The 16,009-nt window shown below is 42.2% G+C and overlaps 1 protein-coding gene across 6 annotated transcripts in view; it reads left to right on the top strand.

Moving 5' to 3' along the window:
- CACNA2D1 (calcium voltage-gated channel auxiliary subunit alpha2delta 1) overlaps positions 1-16,009 on the top strand; it is a 318,569-nt gene that overhangs the window by 282,549 nt on the left and 20,011 nt on the right. For all 6 annotated transcript variants that reach the window (XM_087967845.1, XM_087967844.1, XM_087967842.1 and 3 more), the window contains 10 exons: positions 138-214; positions 3,466-3,526; positions 3,918-4,015; positions 4,457-4,538; positions 4,785-4,847; positions 9,034-9,137; positions 9,941-10,018; positions 11,437-11,504; positions 12,586-12,630; positions 15,473-15,544. In XM_087967845.1, coding sequence (XP_087823971.1) covers positions 138-214; positions 3,466-3,526; positions 3,918-4,015; positions 4,457-4,538; positions 4,785-4,847; positions 9,034-9,137; positions 9,941-10,018; positions 11,437-11,504; positions 12,586-12,630; positions 15,473-15,544 — 748 coding nt within the window. The remainder of the gene's footprint in view (positions 1-137; positions 215-3,465; positions 3,527-3,917; positions 4,016-4,456; positions 4,539-4,784; positions 4,848-9,033; positions 9,138-9,940; positions 10,019-11,436; positions 11,505-12,585; positions 12,631-15,472; positions 15,545-16,009) is intronic.

Raw genomic sequence — 16,009 nt, 5'->3', positions numbered from 1 at the left:
AAAGCATTCCATCAAACCACACATCTATCATTTTGTCCGTAGTTTTCAGGTTTACATCTTAACCTGGGGAACTGCTGTTAAATCTCAAATGAATATCGGATTATTCCTTGATTATAATTGTTTGGTTTCTTTCACAGCTTGGCTTTGGTATTACCATCCTACAGCTTTTACTACATAAAAGCCAAGATTAATGAAACCTTAACTCAGGCAAAGTGTAAGTAACTGTGAACTGACTGTTACAGCCCAGTGAGAATGATTCTGCCTTTTTTTTTTAACACAGCATTTTGAAAGCTTGTGAAATTCACTAATGTTCTTGTGATGTACCGCCCCCAATGCTACAGCAATGAGTCCAAGCCTTTGTGCAAATATCCAAGGAACAAAAAGTATTTTACCCAAGTAGAATACATTCTGTTACCCTACGGGCTTTAAGTACATCTTGATCTCATCTCATCTCTTGGTTTACCTACCCAGAGAATCATTGCTTTGCATATCCTCTGTTGTCTTTTGTAGGGTCTGATACTTTAGGTAATGTTTTGAATAGCTCACCAATGAGTTGTAAGTTGGGTAGAAAACTAGTGAAACTGATTTGTATGGTGCACCTAATACAGCTGCAGCCTGTGAAATACTTACTTCATGCTAGATGTTTATGGAGATTCTCTTAGACTAACTTGATTCTAACTTTAAATTTACACTAATCAGCATGCATTAAAACAGGGGTCTTCAAACTTGAGAGCTTTAAACTTGTGGACTTCAACTCTCAGAATTCCTCCTCCAGGCTTAGGAATTCTTAGGAGGAATTCTGGGAGTGGAATTCTTAGCTTAGGAATTTTGGGAGTTGAAGTACACAAATCTTAAACTTGCCAAGTTTGAAGACCCTTGTATTAAAATGTTTTATGGAAATTCTCCGTCATCCAGATCATGGTTGTCCCAAAGAGGCTATTTTTCAAGAGGTAACTGGACTTTCTGCTTTTTTCTTTGAAGACGGTTTGCTTCTCATCCAAGCGAAACATCTTCAAAGAAAGATGCTTCTTCTTCAGCACCGAAGAAGGTTCTTGGATGAGAAGTGAAAAGTGTTCGAAGAAAAACCAGAAAAAAACCAGTTGCCTCTTGAAAAAAAAGCACCTTTGGGACATACATTAAAACGAAATGTCATTGCGTTCAGCTCTCGAAGGGTCAATATACACTACATAAACATGACAAAATAAATAAATGATGCATATACCCACAAACCCACATATATTACATGACCCAATCATCCAGGTCATGGTGGTCCCAAAAGTGCTTTGTCCAAAAGCAATTGGACTTTCTTATTTTTCCTTATTTTGCTTCTCATCCAAAAAGCTTCTTCACCTCTGACTGAATGGTGGGGAATGGAAGGATTTATACTCCTTGCAGACAGCTGGTCATTTGCATTCTTTGAGACAGTCGTTGAGGCCGCTTGGAGGTTTGTCCCTGTCCTCGGGGTCACCTGAGTGGTGAACATGGTTCCTGTAGTCTGCAATTTTTTTTCTTCTGGAAATCCATTCCTACTCCTACACCATTCCAATTTTCGAAAGGGACCTGGGCATTCTTAAGTTTTTCCTTGAAGATGAGATTTACGTTCTTGATGCTTGAGCCCTGCTTCAGATTTACGACAGTTACAAGGTTGCAAAAGTTTTGCAACCTTGTGACCAGCGAAGTTAATGGGGTCAAAGCCAGACTCAGTGTCACTAACTGAACAACTGCAGTGGTTCACTTAACAACGGTAGCCAGAAAAGTCATAAAATGGGACAACGCTCCCTGAACAAACTTCTCACTGAGCTATGTAAATTCTGGGCTCAGGTGTGGTCGTACGTCGAGGACTAACTGTCCGTTAAAAAACCCTTGGCCAGAAACATGCACCAAAATTTCAGAAATACTGTTGTTTTATTTCCTCCAGAATATAGCTGTACAAAAACTGAACCTGCAATCTCTCTTTCTCTCTCTCTTTCTCTCTCTCTTTCTCTCTCTCTCTGCCACAATATTTTTATTCACGTGGCTAGTTGAATAAAATATTGGCTTGTGACCCCTTTTGTTTTACCCTGTTTTTTTTCCTGTTTTCTTGCCTTCTCTTTCTGATGGATTATCACAGTCTTAAAGGGCAAGTATATAACACTCTTGTTGCTAATTCCCCTTTGTGTATTATTGTTGTTGTTTGCCATTTGTATTTCATTTTTCCTCTTGGCTGCCACCCTTTGTACTGGTCCCTAAAAGTTTTTTTTTTATTCCCCAATGCTGGTTGGGTATCATAGAGGCAAAAAAGCTAAATGTGTCTAAAATGGCATTACATCTCTCCTCCCTCTGGCCCATTTTTGTGCGTTACTAATCTTGTGACTACAGGGACGTGGTGGCTCAATAGCTAAATCGCTGAGCTTGTTGATCGAAAGGTCGGCAGTTCAGCGGTTCGAATCCCTAGTGCCACATAATGGGGTGAGATTCCATTACTCGTCCCAGCTTCTGCCAACCTAGCAGTTCGAAAGCACATAAAAAATGCAAGTAGAAAAATAGGGACCACTTTGGTGGGAAGGTAACAGCATTCTGTGCACCTTCGGCATTTAGTCATGCCAGCCACATGACCACGGAGACGTCTTCGGACAGCACTGGCTCCTCTTCGGCTTTGTAACAGAGATAAGCACTGCCCCCTAGAGTCAGGAACAACAAGCACATATGTGCGAGGGGAACCTTTACCTTTATCTTGTCACTCTCTGATCCTCATGTGTTTGCTCCTCTCCCTTGCTGTTTTTTGCAAACCATCTTCATTTTATTTCTGGTCTGGAGCCTTTACGCATTTTAGCAATCCTGAAATGCAATAACTCTCAAGTAAACTGAGTTAATTAGCACCCATTTTGCAAATGCAAATGAGTTTGGTTCTTCCATCCAGGTAGTTTCAATGGCGATGTGTCCAATCTGGGCATTCTTGACGGAGGTGGCAGAGAATGCATCCCACATTCATCGTCCCACAATTGCAAATGATACAAGGGCTGTTGTGATGTCACAGTGCTAATTCTGTTTCCTTTGTACGGCTTGCTTAAGGGCAGGGCTTGCATTGTGACATCACAACACACCCATTTCTTCACATTCGCCCGAATCTCTGGATTCAGTCAATGCCTCTGACGATGATTCAGCTCTCTTTTAAGTTGTAACAATTTTAGATTGTGGTTGTTTTTCCTAAGTTGCTATTTTATAATTGGATCTATTCCACATCTAATATGAAAACATATAAGCTATGGTCATTAGGCAAAGAAGATGACCTGGCCATCTGAACACTAAATATGCTTGTGTTTCATCTCAGTTGTCTACGAAGACTGGCTACGGTGCCTTACATAATCCATTGAATTAAATGTGGAATTCATCCAGGTGTTTTCGTGGCTAAACATTTTCGCCTGTCGACCAGTGCTATCAAATGTTGAATTTACTTCATTTAACATTTCGCTTTTCTCTTTGCAGTTATTGCAACTCTCAAGCGAGAATCCTTTGACGAAGTTGGATATACGTTTTTAGCACCCAGGTTAGTCATTTTTGCCAGTCGATCTTCATGTTGCCAAATATTAAATAATATTTCTTGATTGATGTAGTAATTACTTCTGGAGGAATAGGACTATCTAATAAAGTAGAGCAAGTCAAGATTAAGGCCCTATTGAATTTAAAGAATAGATTGTGAATAAATATTGCAGCCAGTTTTGGGTGCCACAATATAAAAAAAAAAAGATGTTGAGACTCTAGAAAGAGTGCAGAGAAGAGCAACAAAGTTGATTAGGGGTCTGGAGGCTAAAACACATGAGTTGCAGGAATTGGGTATATCTCGTTTAATGAAAAGAAAGACTAGGGGTGATATGATAGTAGCTTGCCCAATGTAGCATTAGGGTGAAAATGTCATTTTTTTCCATTTACTTTTTTAGGGACTACTGTAGCACAGTGAAAATAACAGACAATAATACTGTATTTCTTCAGAATTTCATTGAATTTATGGATCAATATTCACCCGAAAACCCTTCATGTAAGTATGGCTTTTTCAATAAATTGCTCTTCAGCAATAACACATCAGTTTAATTTACACAATAATGAAGTGAAACAAGTGGGAATGTTCTGAGATACAACAGATAGACCAAGATTTTACCAGTCTTGTTCCTTTGCTAATAATTTATTAGTAGTAGATAAATTATCTTCTTCTCTTCTCTTCTCTTCTCTTCTCTTCTCTTCTCTTCTCTTCTCTTCTCTTCTCTTCTCTTCTCTTCTCTTCTCTTCCCTTCCCTTCCCTTCCCTTCCCTTCCCTTCCCTTCCCTTCTCTTCCCTTCCCTCATCTCCTTTTCTCTCTCTCCTCTCTCTCCTTTTCTCTTTTCTCCTTTTCTCTCTCTCTTCTCCTCTTCTCCCCTCCCCTCTCATCCTCTCCTCTCCTTTTCTCTTCTCTCTCCTCTCTTCTCTTCTTTTTTCATGGTAGGTAATGGTTTGGTGATGAGAGCTTTGTTGGATGCGGGCTTCACAAGTGACCTGGTCCAGAATTACTGGAGTAAGCAGGACCCGTGAGTATTCCTTCTTCGCTTCCTCTACCCCAGGCCATGAATAGCTCTATTATTTCTGAATCCTGATGCTACCTTCAGCTATCAGATCAGAACTTATTGTTTGAACAATCCAGCCAAAAGAAATAACACGATAAAATGAAGAATCTTTTTTGTTCTGCTTTAGAGGAACATTCTAAATAAGCTCTCGAGGATCCTGTCCTGTCCTTCTCAATTGATGTTGATCTAAAAAAATATTTCTCTTTCTAGCGAGGGAATCACAGCACGCTTCGTAGCTACGGATGGAGGGATCACCAGAGTATATCCCAAAAGGTAAAAGAGGGTCATTTAATCTTCAGTAGGGGTGAGTTTGCTAATGAGTCATATGCTCAAACATCTGATTTGAGGCCAGAATTCCTGCAAAGTCCCACCAACATGGTGGGAATGAACAATTAAAATAATTGTAATGCAATAATTTGATCCCCCCTGCATAAAACACCTTAGCTGGGATCAATTTGAGAAAGGCTTCCTTTAAAACATGATACCGACTGCAGAGTATGTGGAACAATGCCCTGGTTTAGATCTTCAAAGTAAACAAAAGATATGTCGATCTGTAAAGTCACACTCTCAAAAAAGAAAGGGGAAAATTGGGGAAAATTTCACCCAGGGGTTAGGAAAAAAGAAAAGCTTGCTCAGTTCACTCGCGCTACTGCTCAGTCTTTCTCAGTCCCTTCTTCCATCCAAATGTCCCAGCTTGGTCTTGCCGTAATGGCTGTCTTCTTTTCCTGCCAGTTTGAGGGCTTCCTCCGGACCTGTGAGGGGTTGCTTTCCTCCTCACGATCCACGGAGTGTCCCCTCTTCTTTATTACCTCTCTGGGGTGACTTTTGGCTCCCTGGGGGGGGCCTCCTGACAGGTAGAATTAGGCTGGATTAGCGGAGCCCCATTAACCCACTACCATATTGCCGTGACGTCAGCCTCTCCTCCTCCCCAATACAGATTTTCAAACTAAAGAATAGATATGTCGATCTGGAAAGTTTGTAACGGTAATTCTCACAAAATCCAAAGTGTGAGTTTTGAACATCCTTTAAAGCATACCAAAAAGAAAAAAGTTTAATCCTATTTATGTAGCAATAGTTTGAGTTCCAGCATGCTCCTTAAGAGCTGTTCTGGAAAAGTGTTGACTTTTTGGGACGGATAAACACAATTCTTTATTGTTTTCGTAGATTTTCACGGGTACAGGTATGCAGGTCTTGGTGTGTTCGGGTCTTTTCCCATGTAAGATTGAGAGTATCTTGGCAACGTTTCGACAACGACCCAGGAGATTACAGCACAAGACCCAGGATCTCAAAACAATAGAACTCAGAAGGTCATCACACAGCCCATTACCAAGGTCGTTACAACACAGGAGGCGAATAGACACACAGCCAATACCTCAGCCACACATGTTCTTACAAAAAAGCCAGCCAATCTGCAAATATCAACTCCATCAACCAATCAAGAACTGACAACACAGCCAACCTCCCCACCAGTATATATAGGGAGACAGCAGCTCCAATCACACTTTGCTCGCACAAGCACAAAGCTGAAAATACCAGCCTGAAGATGGCGAGTGGGACCTCGTCAAAACGTTGCCAAGATACTCTCAATATTACATGGGAAAAGACCCGAACAAGCCAAGACCTGCAATTCTTTATTGACATCTACTTTTGAAATTGTATTTTAGAAATGATTTACTTGCGATTGGAGTGCTTGCTAATTCAAGAAATGTAGTCTCAGAGGCCTCTAAATTTAGTCTCAGGTGTCACAAAAGGAATAGCTTCTGCATCACAACACCATTTCCACCATCTTGTCTTTGAGACAGATTCTATTATGTTTAACTCCATTTTTTAAGATTCTCAGTTACTATAGCTAATAGCATCAAGGATCCTACCGTGTTTCTCCAACAATACGGCCTCCACCAATAGGAAGCCCCAGCATGATTTATTGGCATAAAATCAAATTAAGCCCCTCCCCCCAAATTAAGGCCCATATTAAACATGCTAAATGGGGGGGGGGAATGGCGGGGGGGCTTGCCGTTAGGAAGTACTTTGTTGCATGCCTGGATATGGTGCTGCCTGTGTTGGTGGGGCACTTCATATAGGGAGACTCGTGCTCATGCTTTGCTCAGACGAGTGAATAGGAACATTTCGGGCACCTCCGCCGCCTCCTCCTCGCCCATTGCAGGTGGCGGCGGTGGCGGCAAGCTGCGGTGCTTCGCTGAGGGAAAAAGAAGACAGCGCAGCCGCCTTGCTTGCTTTCCCGCCCTGCCCGCCCCAGCCAGCCTCAGGAGCAGCGGTGGTGGCAGCAGGCGTTCACGCTCCTACCGGCGAAGGGAGGAGAGGTGAGGAAAGAGAAGGGAGCGCAGCGGCGGCGGCTGTCACAGTATCCGTCTCATAGCGGGGCAAGGCTGGCAAGCTGAGGTGGCCACACCAGAGAGTGTCGCTGCCGACCCCGTCATGAGGATAAAGGAGCGGGATAGAGATTCAGTCAGACATCAGCCTCAGCTAGAGAAAAGAGCCAGCCTCTCGGAGCACGCAGGCGTCTCTCTCTCTGTGTGTGTGTGTGTATGAAAGAGCTCGCCTCGCTCGGAGCATTTGGCGAAACACGCGAGTTTCGCAGTCGGAGAGGGAGGTGACGGCAAAAAGGACGCAGTGGCATGGCAGGATGCTGCAATTGGGCAAGGTCAGGACCTTGCATTGAAGCAGCCTGGGGGGCACGCAGCCACCTCCCTCCAGCCCACCTTGAGGATTTGCCTTTTGTTGTTGGTATACTTGGCTTCAGGCGCTCCTGTCGCCGCCTTCCCTTTGCCTTAGAAGGTAAAGCAAATTATTTTAAAACCTCCGCTCATCCCACCAGGGCCACGCCGGAGCCGTGCCAGCTGGGCAGAGCCAGGAAACACCCGCGGCTCGCTTCCCGGCTCTGCCCAGCCCGCACGTCTACGGCGCGGCCTGGTGGGATGAGTGGAGGTTTTAAAATAATTCGCTTTACCTTTGAAGGCAAAGGAAAGCGGCGACAGGAGCGCCTGGCTCAAGTGTCTCCTCAGGGCTCCGGTTGCAGGGAGGAGCCCTGACTGACCGCACGTGGCTGCGCCAACGCTGCGGCGTTGCTCTAACACCGTGGCAGCAAGGGAGAAGGAAAAGCAACGGTGGCGGAAGGTCTCCCGAAGCTGTCGCCACCCGCCCACCCGAGGATGCATGGGGGGGGGGGATTAAGTCACCCCCAAAAAGATGGCCTAGCCGTTTTTTCGGGGGTCAAAAAAAAAAGGCCCGGCCTTATTATGTGGGAAACACGGTATTTCTCGGCTTGTTACTGATAACTGGCCAAGTATCTCAGCTGCTGTGTAGATATATTTATTTATTTTGGATGTTTTTATTGTTTCTTTTTTTAAATTGCTTTTGGGTTTTAATCATACTATATCAAAGATGCCCAGTCATCTTATAAAGGAGCAGCATAAACATTCAATCCATCAATCAAACAATATTTTTTTGAATTGTAAGTTGCCCAGAGTCATTGACTAACTGAGATGGCAGCTATAGAAGCTGAATGAATGAGTGAATGAATGAATGAACGAACATCAGAAAAGATAGTGCCTTGATTTCAATAAGGTTTATTGTCAGTATACCCATTTTGTACTTTTCTCATAATATTTTTCCCCTCAATCTTTATTTACTTAATGTCAGCCCTAGTGGGTAGATCACATCAGGAAACTGAATTCATTGGAAGGATAGGATAGGATAGGATAGGATAGGATAGGATAGGATAGGATAAAATAGAACAGAACAGAACAGAACAGAACAGAACAGAACAGAATAGAATAGAATAGAATAGAATAGAATAGAATAGAATAGAATAGAATAGAATAGAATAGAATAACAGAGTTGGAAGGGACCTTGGAGGTCTTCTAGTCCAACCCCCTGCCTAAGCAGGAAACCCTATATCACTTCAGACAAATGGTTATCCAATCTCTTTTTAAAAACTTCCAGTGTTGGAGCATTCACAACTTCTGGAGGCAAGTTGTTCCCCTGGTTAATTGTTCTAACTGTCAGGAAATTTCTCCTTAGTTCTAAGTTGCTTCTCTCCTTGATTAGTTTCCACCCGTTGCTTCTTGTCCTATCCTGAGGTATGGCAGCCCCTGAGATATTGGAACACTGCTAAGACCAAAATTATGCTTTATTGAGAGAAGATATAGGAACAGAATCAGAACACAACTGGTTGTGTTTTCCTTTTCACCCCATTTTATTCTCCAGAGAGTTGGAAGGAACACGTCTGAGTCTCTTTTTAAACCCTTCTCCACCTCCCTGGGCTTAAAACTTGCTTTTTTCTGTACCTGTTATTATCTTAATAGCTTCTGGGTGGCTTTGCCAAGCTCATCTCCCTGGCTCTCTGCCTTGAGTACCAACTGCCTTAGCACCATTTAAAACAACAACACAACCCAGTAAATTACAATTAAAAAAAATAATATCCATGTCTTACGTTTAGTGCAGGCGAATATTGGACAGAAAATGCGGAAACCTATGAACAGAGCTTCTACAAAAGGAGTTTAGATAATGAAAATTATATCTTCACAGCTCCATTCTTCAACCGTAAGTCGCTGGGCACTCAGAATATTCACAATCTTCTTTGGCAGTGCAGGTTCTATTATATGTTTTTTTAAAGTTTTTGAATATAGTGGGTGGAATTAGCCTGCACTACTGCATTCCGACCCACTGTGCCATCACAGCTAAATGGAGAATTTTTTGTATTGCAAACAGAAAATTCAATAGTAATCTTCAACTCTGCAATTGTTTATTGTTAACACCAATCTTTTTGCAGTACCTATTCTGGATAGCAGTGCACAATTTAACAATTGTTACACAAAGGTGCAATTTTAGATAAATCTGAAAGAAAGAAAAAAGGATACATAAAGGCTATAATGCTCCCTATAAATTTACCAATACTGTAAAATGGTGCCGAGAGATTTGTGGAAAGCCACACTTAACCTAAACTTTCACGTTGGAAATATATACACATATATATTTCCTTGATCTTTTTAATAAGACCGTATATTCCCAGGCAGAATTCTACTCATGTCTGAACAATGATCATTATTATTTCTGATAATTTTATTTGTGGGCATCTTGTTTTCTGATTGCATCACAGAGTCCACCTAAATCTTAGTAAACTATTCAGTAACAAACTCCTTTTTGCTTAGTGTTCGAATACAGATGTGAGTAGAATGATGTCATTTTGGAGTTAATCTGAACAGGGGGAAACAAGAAATGCAAAATAAGGCGGATGAATGATTGATTCCTAATGCACCAGTGTCATCCAAGGGCCATTGGTGCTATTGATAAAGAGACATGTCATAATGGCAAGTCAATTCTATTTTCTGTTTCTGAATCCTCAGGAAGCATCTATGAAGATGGCATCATGGTAAGCAAGGGTGTGAAGGTCACTGTGAACGGAAAACTTCTGAAACCAGCAGGTAGGAATGAACGGGACTGTTTTTCCACACAGAAATATAATTCATTATTGACCATAGTAATTTCAATAAGACAAAGCCAGCATTCAGAATCATCTAAGGGGGATGAGGTTTGAATTCTGGAGACCAAGAAATTCTAAGAATGGTATAAGAAAAGAAAAAGCATGTCCAGAAGATGATAAATAGATAGATAGATAGATAGATAGATAGATAGATAGATAGATAGATAGATAGACAGACAGATAATAGACAGAGAGATGATAGACATAGAGATAGATAAATATAGATTTAGATGATATATAGGATCAGATTAGATAGATAGATAGATAGATAGATAGATAGATAGATAGATAGATAGATGATAGATAGATAATAAATAGACATGATAGAGATAGAGATAGATAAATATAGATTTAGATGATATATAGGATCAGAGATAGATAGATAGATAGATAGATAGATAGATAGATAGATAGATAGATAGATAGATAGATGTAGATAGGTAGATAGGTAGATAGATAGATAGATAGATAGATAGATAGATAGATAGATAGATAGATGATAGATAGGGCTTATAGATTGATCAATAGATAGGTCAAGAGAGGGGGAGAGAGAAATAGAGAGGGAGAGAGCTAGAGATAGCTAGAGGTAGGTCAGGTAATTAGGTAGGTAGGTAGATAGATAAAGCTGATAGTTAGATAACTGATAGGTAGGTAGGTAGATGGATGGATATAGATAATAGATAGATATACTAGTAGTAGATAGATAGATAGATAGATAGATAGATAGATAGATAGATAGATAGATGATAGTTAGATAACTGATAGGTATGTAGGTAGATAGATGCATATAGATAATAGATACACCAGTAGTTGATAGATAGATAGATTAGATAGACAGATGATAGATAGATATAGATTTAGATGATATATAGAAACAGATTATAGATAGATAGATAGATAAAGGTAGTCCTTGACTTACAACCAAAATTGAGCCCAAAATTTCTGTTGCTAAGTAAGACATTGTTAAATGAGTTTGTCCCATTTTACAACCTTTCTTGCCATAGTAGTTAAGCAAATCAGTGCAGTTGATCAGTTAGTAGCCCAGTTGTTAAGTGAATCTCGCTTCCCTATTGACTTTGCTCACCAGAAGGTCACAAAAGGGGATCCCATGACCCTGGGGACTTTGTGACCGTCATAAATATGAACCGGTTGCCCAGCGTCCAAATTTAGATCACGTGACCCTGTGGATGCCGCAACAGTCATAAGTGAAAAAAACCCAGTCCTAAATCCCATTTTCCCATGCCGTTGTAACTTTGATCAGCCACTAAACGAACCATTGTAAGTTGAAGACTACCTGCATCTCATTTTGCAATGTCGATCCATTTATTTTTTCCTCATGCTATATGTATTTCTTGCCAGTTGTCGGAGTAAAAATCAACCTGAACAGCTGGATGAGAAATTTCACGACAATCACCATTAAAGAACAGGTGAGTTTTGGAGGCTTCCTTCTCCTCCCGTTTCCCCAGAGCTTCCTTCGACAATCTTAGCAGCTGAACCAACGCCTGTATGGCTTCCGCCATGTTGATCTCCCGTAAAGCTTGAAGATCTGGTTCTTCTTCTAGACCCAGGGGTGTTAAACTGGATTTCTTCGAGGGCTGGATCAGCATTGTAATTCTCCTCTGTGGCCCATGGGGAGGGGCGGGGGACCACGACAGATGCTTCCTGCAGCACCCTGCCAGCCAAAACGGGCTGCGTGGCCTCGTTTTGGCCCTGTTTCGGTCCAGTTGTCAGCCTAGCATTGGGCACACTTTTGGGGCTGCTTTTGGCCCATTTTTTGGCCATATTCAGCCCATTTTCAGCCTGGTTTGGGCCCAGTTTTGGGCCCATTTTGGGTCTGTTTTTCAGCCCTGTTTTTGCCCTGTTTTTCACCCCATTTTGGCCTGTTTTCAGTCTGGTTTGGGCCCAGTTTTGGACCTGTTTTTTGGTCTGTTTTTTGGCCCAGTTTTGCCCTGTTTTTCAGCCCTGTTTTTGGCATGTTTTTCACCCCATTTTCACCCCAATTTGGGCCCAGTTTTGGACATGTTTTTTCTTCTGTTTTTTGGCCCATTTTCAGCCTGGTTTGGGTCCAGTTTTGAACCTGTTTTTGGCCCATTTTTGGCCTGTTTTTCAGCCTTGTTTTTGGCCTGTTTTCACCCCATTTTCACCCCAGTTTGGGTCCAGTTTTAGGCCTGTTTTTTGGTCTGTTTTGGGCCTGTTTTTTGGTCTGTTTTTGGCCCACTTTTGGCCCATTTTCACCCCATTTTCAGCCCTGTTTGGGCCTGGTTTTGGGCCCAGACATTTCATTATCTATGGTGCAGATCAAGGCTGTATCAAGGTAACAAAAGAGAAAGTTGCACTCTCTGCCATAAGAGCAGTAAAAATAAGAAATTATGGGTTTCTTGGTCCAGCATTTGCTTACTCTTGGGAAACTATCCCCCCACTTGGATAATGCCATGCGTATTACATGCCTTTGTTGTTTTCGAAAAAGGAATAGTTTTATGAATGCACTGATTCTTACATTTTTTTCAGTGTAAAAGTGGGAGTGAGATTTGCGGATGTGAAAAGAACAGTCAGGTAAGAGATGCAATAGATGATTTCCTTCAGCCAAATACATTCATCATTAACATCTCGTCTGTTTTAAAGGTTTATAATGGAACAAATATGTCATGTAGTTTGGGACTCACGAAGCAGCCATGTCAATGTTAAGCATTAATATTATTGCAGGATCCTGTTCTGTCCAAGGCTTCTGAGATAATAATTGTTTTATTGCAATGCTAGGAATTATTTTCATTCCCAACTGGTAATGAATCTCAAATAGTTCCTTGAGATAAGCACCCACCTTTCTTTCCTGTGAAGTGCTGCCAATAACAGAAGTGTCAAATGAACTAGAAAAAAAAAATGAAGTACAAAGAGCTTCAAGAATCTGAACCAAATGAACGACTTTGCTTCCTGCAAAGGTTTCCTTATCCTTGCCTATCCTTTATCCCTTATGGGAGGGACAATCATCTGCCAGCCTTACTCCCGAGTCGCCCCTTTTGTTTCAGTTGCTCTTGCCTTCTAGCAGCTCTGCACACAGGCTCCCTTTGTTCCTCTGACTCGCTGCTGCCAGACTCCGGAGGCTCCAAAGGCAGCACCCTACTCCCAGATAGTCCTGGCCCCATCTCTGCATCGGACACAGGACCCTCATCTGAATCCTCTTCAGACTCCCGGACTGATCCCTTTTCTTCCCCACTGTCCGATTCTGCTGCCGTCTTCACAGGCTGCTGGCAAACCACAATAGATCCCATCTGGGTCAGTCACCGGGACTGGAAGTTTTGTCTTCTGAGCTTTCAGACTCGTGCTGGAACCCATCCTCAGAGAACTTCTCTCTAGCAGTGTGTCATGCCCCCGTTGGAGCCTGAATGTGTGGAGGAAGACAAGCCGGAACTGGAGCAGACTGAGATCAAGGGGGGGGGGGGCGGCTTTGTTAGCTTAGAGGAAAAATGGGGAGGAGCAGGCCAAGTCAGCCCAGGGCCTTTCAGGATTGGGATGGCTTGTAGGCAGGGAGGAACGGGGGGGCAGGATGACCAATACAGGCCAAGCAGTGAACATGAGAGACAGAGCTCAGGCAATGAGTAAGGACCGCCCCTTCTGATCCCCGAGGATGGAGAGTGGAGAGAAGGCAAGAACAGTGCAGACTGACCTGACTACCCAGGAGGAGAGCGCCCCACCCCTCTTCACAAGGCACGGCTGTGGACTGAGACTTAAGGAGATGCTGTGGGGAGGGGCATTTGTTGGGAACAAATGCTGAATTCCTGGCGTGTTGAGTCCCAACGTTTGAACTTTCATGGATTCCTTGAATTCTTTCTGGACTCTTCGTTTTGCAGCCCTGGTGCTCACAGCGTTGGGCTGGATTATTTGCAGCCAGAGACTGCTTAAGGTGTGTGTGTGTGTGTGTGTGTGTGTGTGTGTGTGATATTTACATGGTGCCTGTTGTGTGTGGGTTTTTAGATGTTGATTGGGGTGTGTTGATGGCTGGATGCTAAGTCATTAATACATTAATCAAGACCCCAATCAATATCTAAAAACCCACACACAACAGGCACCATATAAACACCACACAGAAAATAGCCCAAAGCCCCTATATCAATAGAGAGAAATTTGCTCAGGATGGACTCCAGAACGAATCCAGAAGCTCACAAGACAAAACCTTTGGTTCTGGCGACCGACTCAGATTGGATCCTGCAATATTATCCTGGGACACATATAATTGCCTTTGTTTGTGATTAACATTATTATTATTATTAATACTCCCTAGCTATCATTCAGGTCCATGATTTGCACAACCACGTTGCAAATGAAATGTGCAGCCACATTTACATTTCCGATACCAAAAGTAACCATAAAGATCAATTGAGCAACTTTTATATCAAATGATAGGAACTCTCAGGAAGTTCTTGAAACTGACAATATCCAGCTGGCTTGAATCCCGAGCGAGAAGAGTAGCACAATTTAATATATGTTAATGTTTGATTATACAAAATTAATAGTTTATCACGGATATTCCATTGTAATTTATTCCAAAAGCTTTCCAAAGATGATAACTGGCAGTGTTTTATGCTCCAAAAGGCATGATTATCTAATCCGTGAATAAGATCTTGCATTATTATTTTTCTGTTTATACAGGTAGTCTTTGACTTACAACAGTTCATTTAGTGACTATTCAAAGTAAAGACGCTGAAAAAAGTAACTTACAACCCCTTTTCACACAACTAATGCAAGATCCCCAGGATCACGCAATCAAAATTCAGACATTCGGCAACTGACTCACACTTATGATGGTTGCCGTGTCCCGGGGGTGTCACATGATCCCTGTTGTGAATCAATAAAAGTGAATAACCTAAATGCAAATTAGGGGTTGAAAACCTGCACACTTGATTGGTCCTTATACAACAACTTGGGATTGGGCCAGAACCAGTCCCTGATTGGCCACTTTTGGGACTGTCCTTATTGGTCAGTAGTTTGAACCTGTTGCACATTTTCATTGGTTAATAAGGCAGCAGCTAACCCTATAAAGGGTTACTGCTGCCCATAGCATTGCTCTGTTATGTTCTATCACTTTATTAAAGAGTTGAAGTCACTGGTCAGATGTCTGGTCTCCGTTATTCTCCATACTTAACAATCCCCTTTTGCGACTTTCTGACAATGGGGAAGCCAGACTCACTTAACCAACCATGTTACTAACTGAAGAGCAGCAGTGATTCACTTAACAAATGGGGCAAGAACGGTCGTAAAAATGGGGCAAAACTTACTTGACAAATTAGCAACCAAAATGTTGGGCTCAATTGTGCTCGTAAGTCGAGAGCTACCTGTATTCAACTGGAAGGTAAATTTCAACAATTACTTAGTTATATTCTGTGATTCTTCTTTCTCCTAGCACGTTGACTGTGTCATTCTTGATGATGGAGGTTTTCTTTTGATGACCAACCAAGATAACTATGTTCCAGAGGTACGTGACTGAATTAAGTCTAATGCAGAATATCTTATTAATTATGTTCTGACCTATGCTTCCTCAAGAGTATTAGGACTCCTCGTCCCGATAAAACCCCTTTTATTTAGTTTACTGTGAATTCCTCTCCAGCAAAGTCCCGGACAACAATCTTTTAAGAGATTTCATAGCTACAGACCTTGATCAGGCTTGGAGAGCTGCCAGGCCGATATCTTTCATATGCCACACTGTAGCAGACAATACTTGGCAAGAATGCAGGAACAGATCTTCACCCAAATGAACCAATTGTCTCCTGCAAAGTTCCACTCCCCTTTTGCTCCTCTTTTATTCCCTATGGGAGGGGCCATTCACCACCTACCTGTGGCTTTACTCCCGAGTCAACCCTTGTTCCTTAGCTGTTCCCTTCTCCTGGCAGCTCTGCACATGTGCATATCAGGAACAGGCTCCAGCTGTTCTTCTGCCTCA

This window comes from Notechis scutatus, chromosome 6 (genome assembly GCF_049901735.1).
Source record: "Notechis scutatus isolate UNSWTSFEM ecotype Mainland chromosome 6, rNotScu1.2, whole genome shotgun sequence".
Classification (NCBI taxonomy): domain Eukaryota; kingdom Metazoa; phylum Chordata; class Lepidosauria; order Squamata; family Elapidae; genus Notechis; species Notechis scutatus.
The sequence above is the reverse complement of the archived record's forward strand: the minus strand, read 5'-3'. Positions and strand labels throughout refer to the sequence as shown.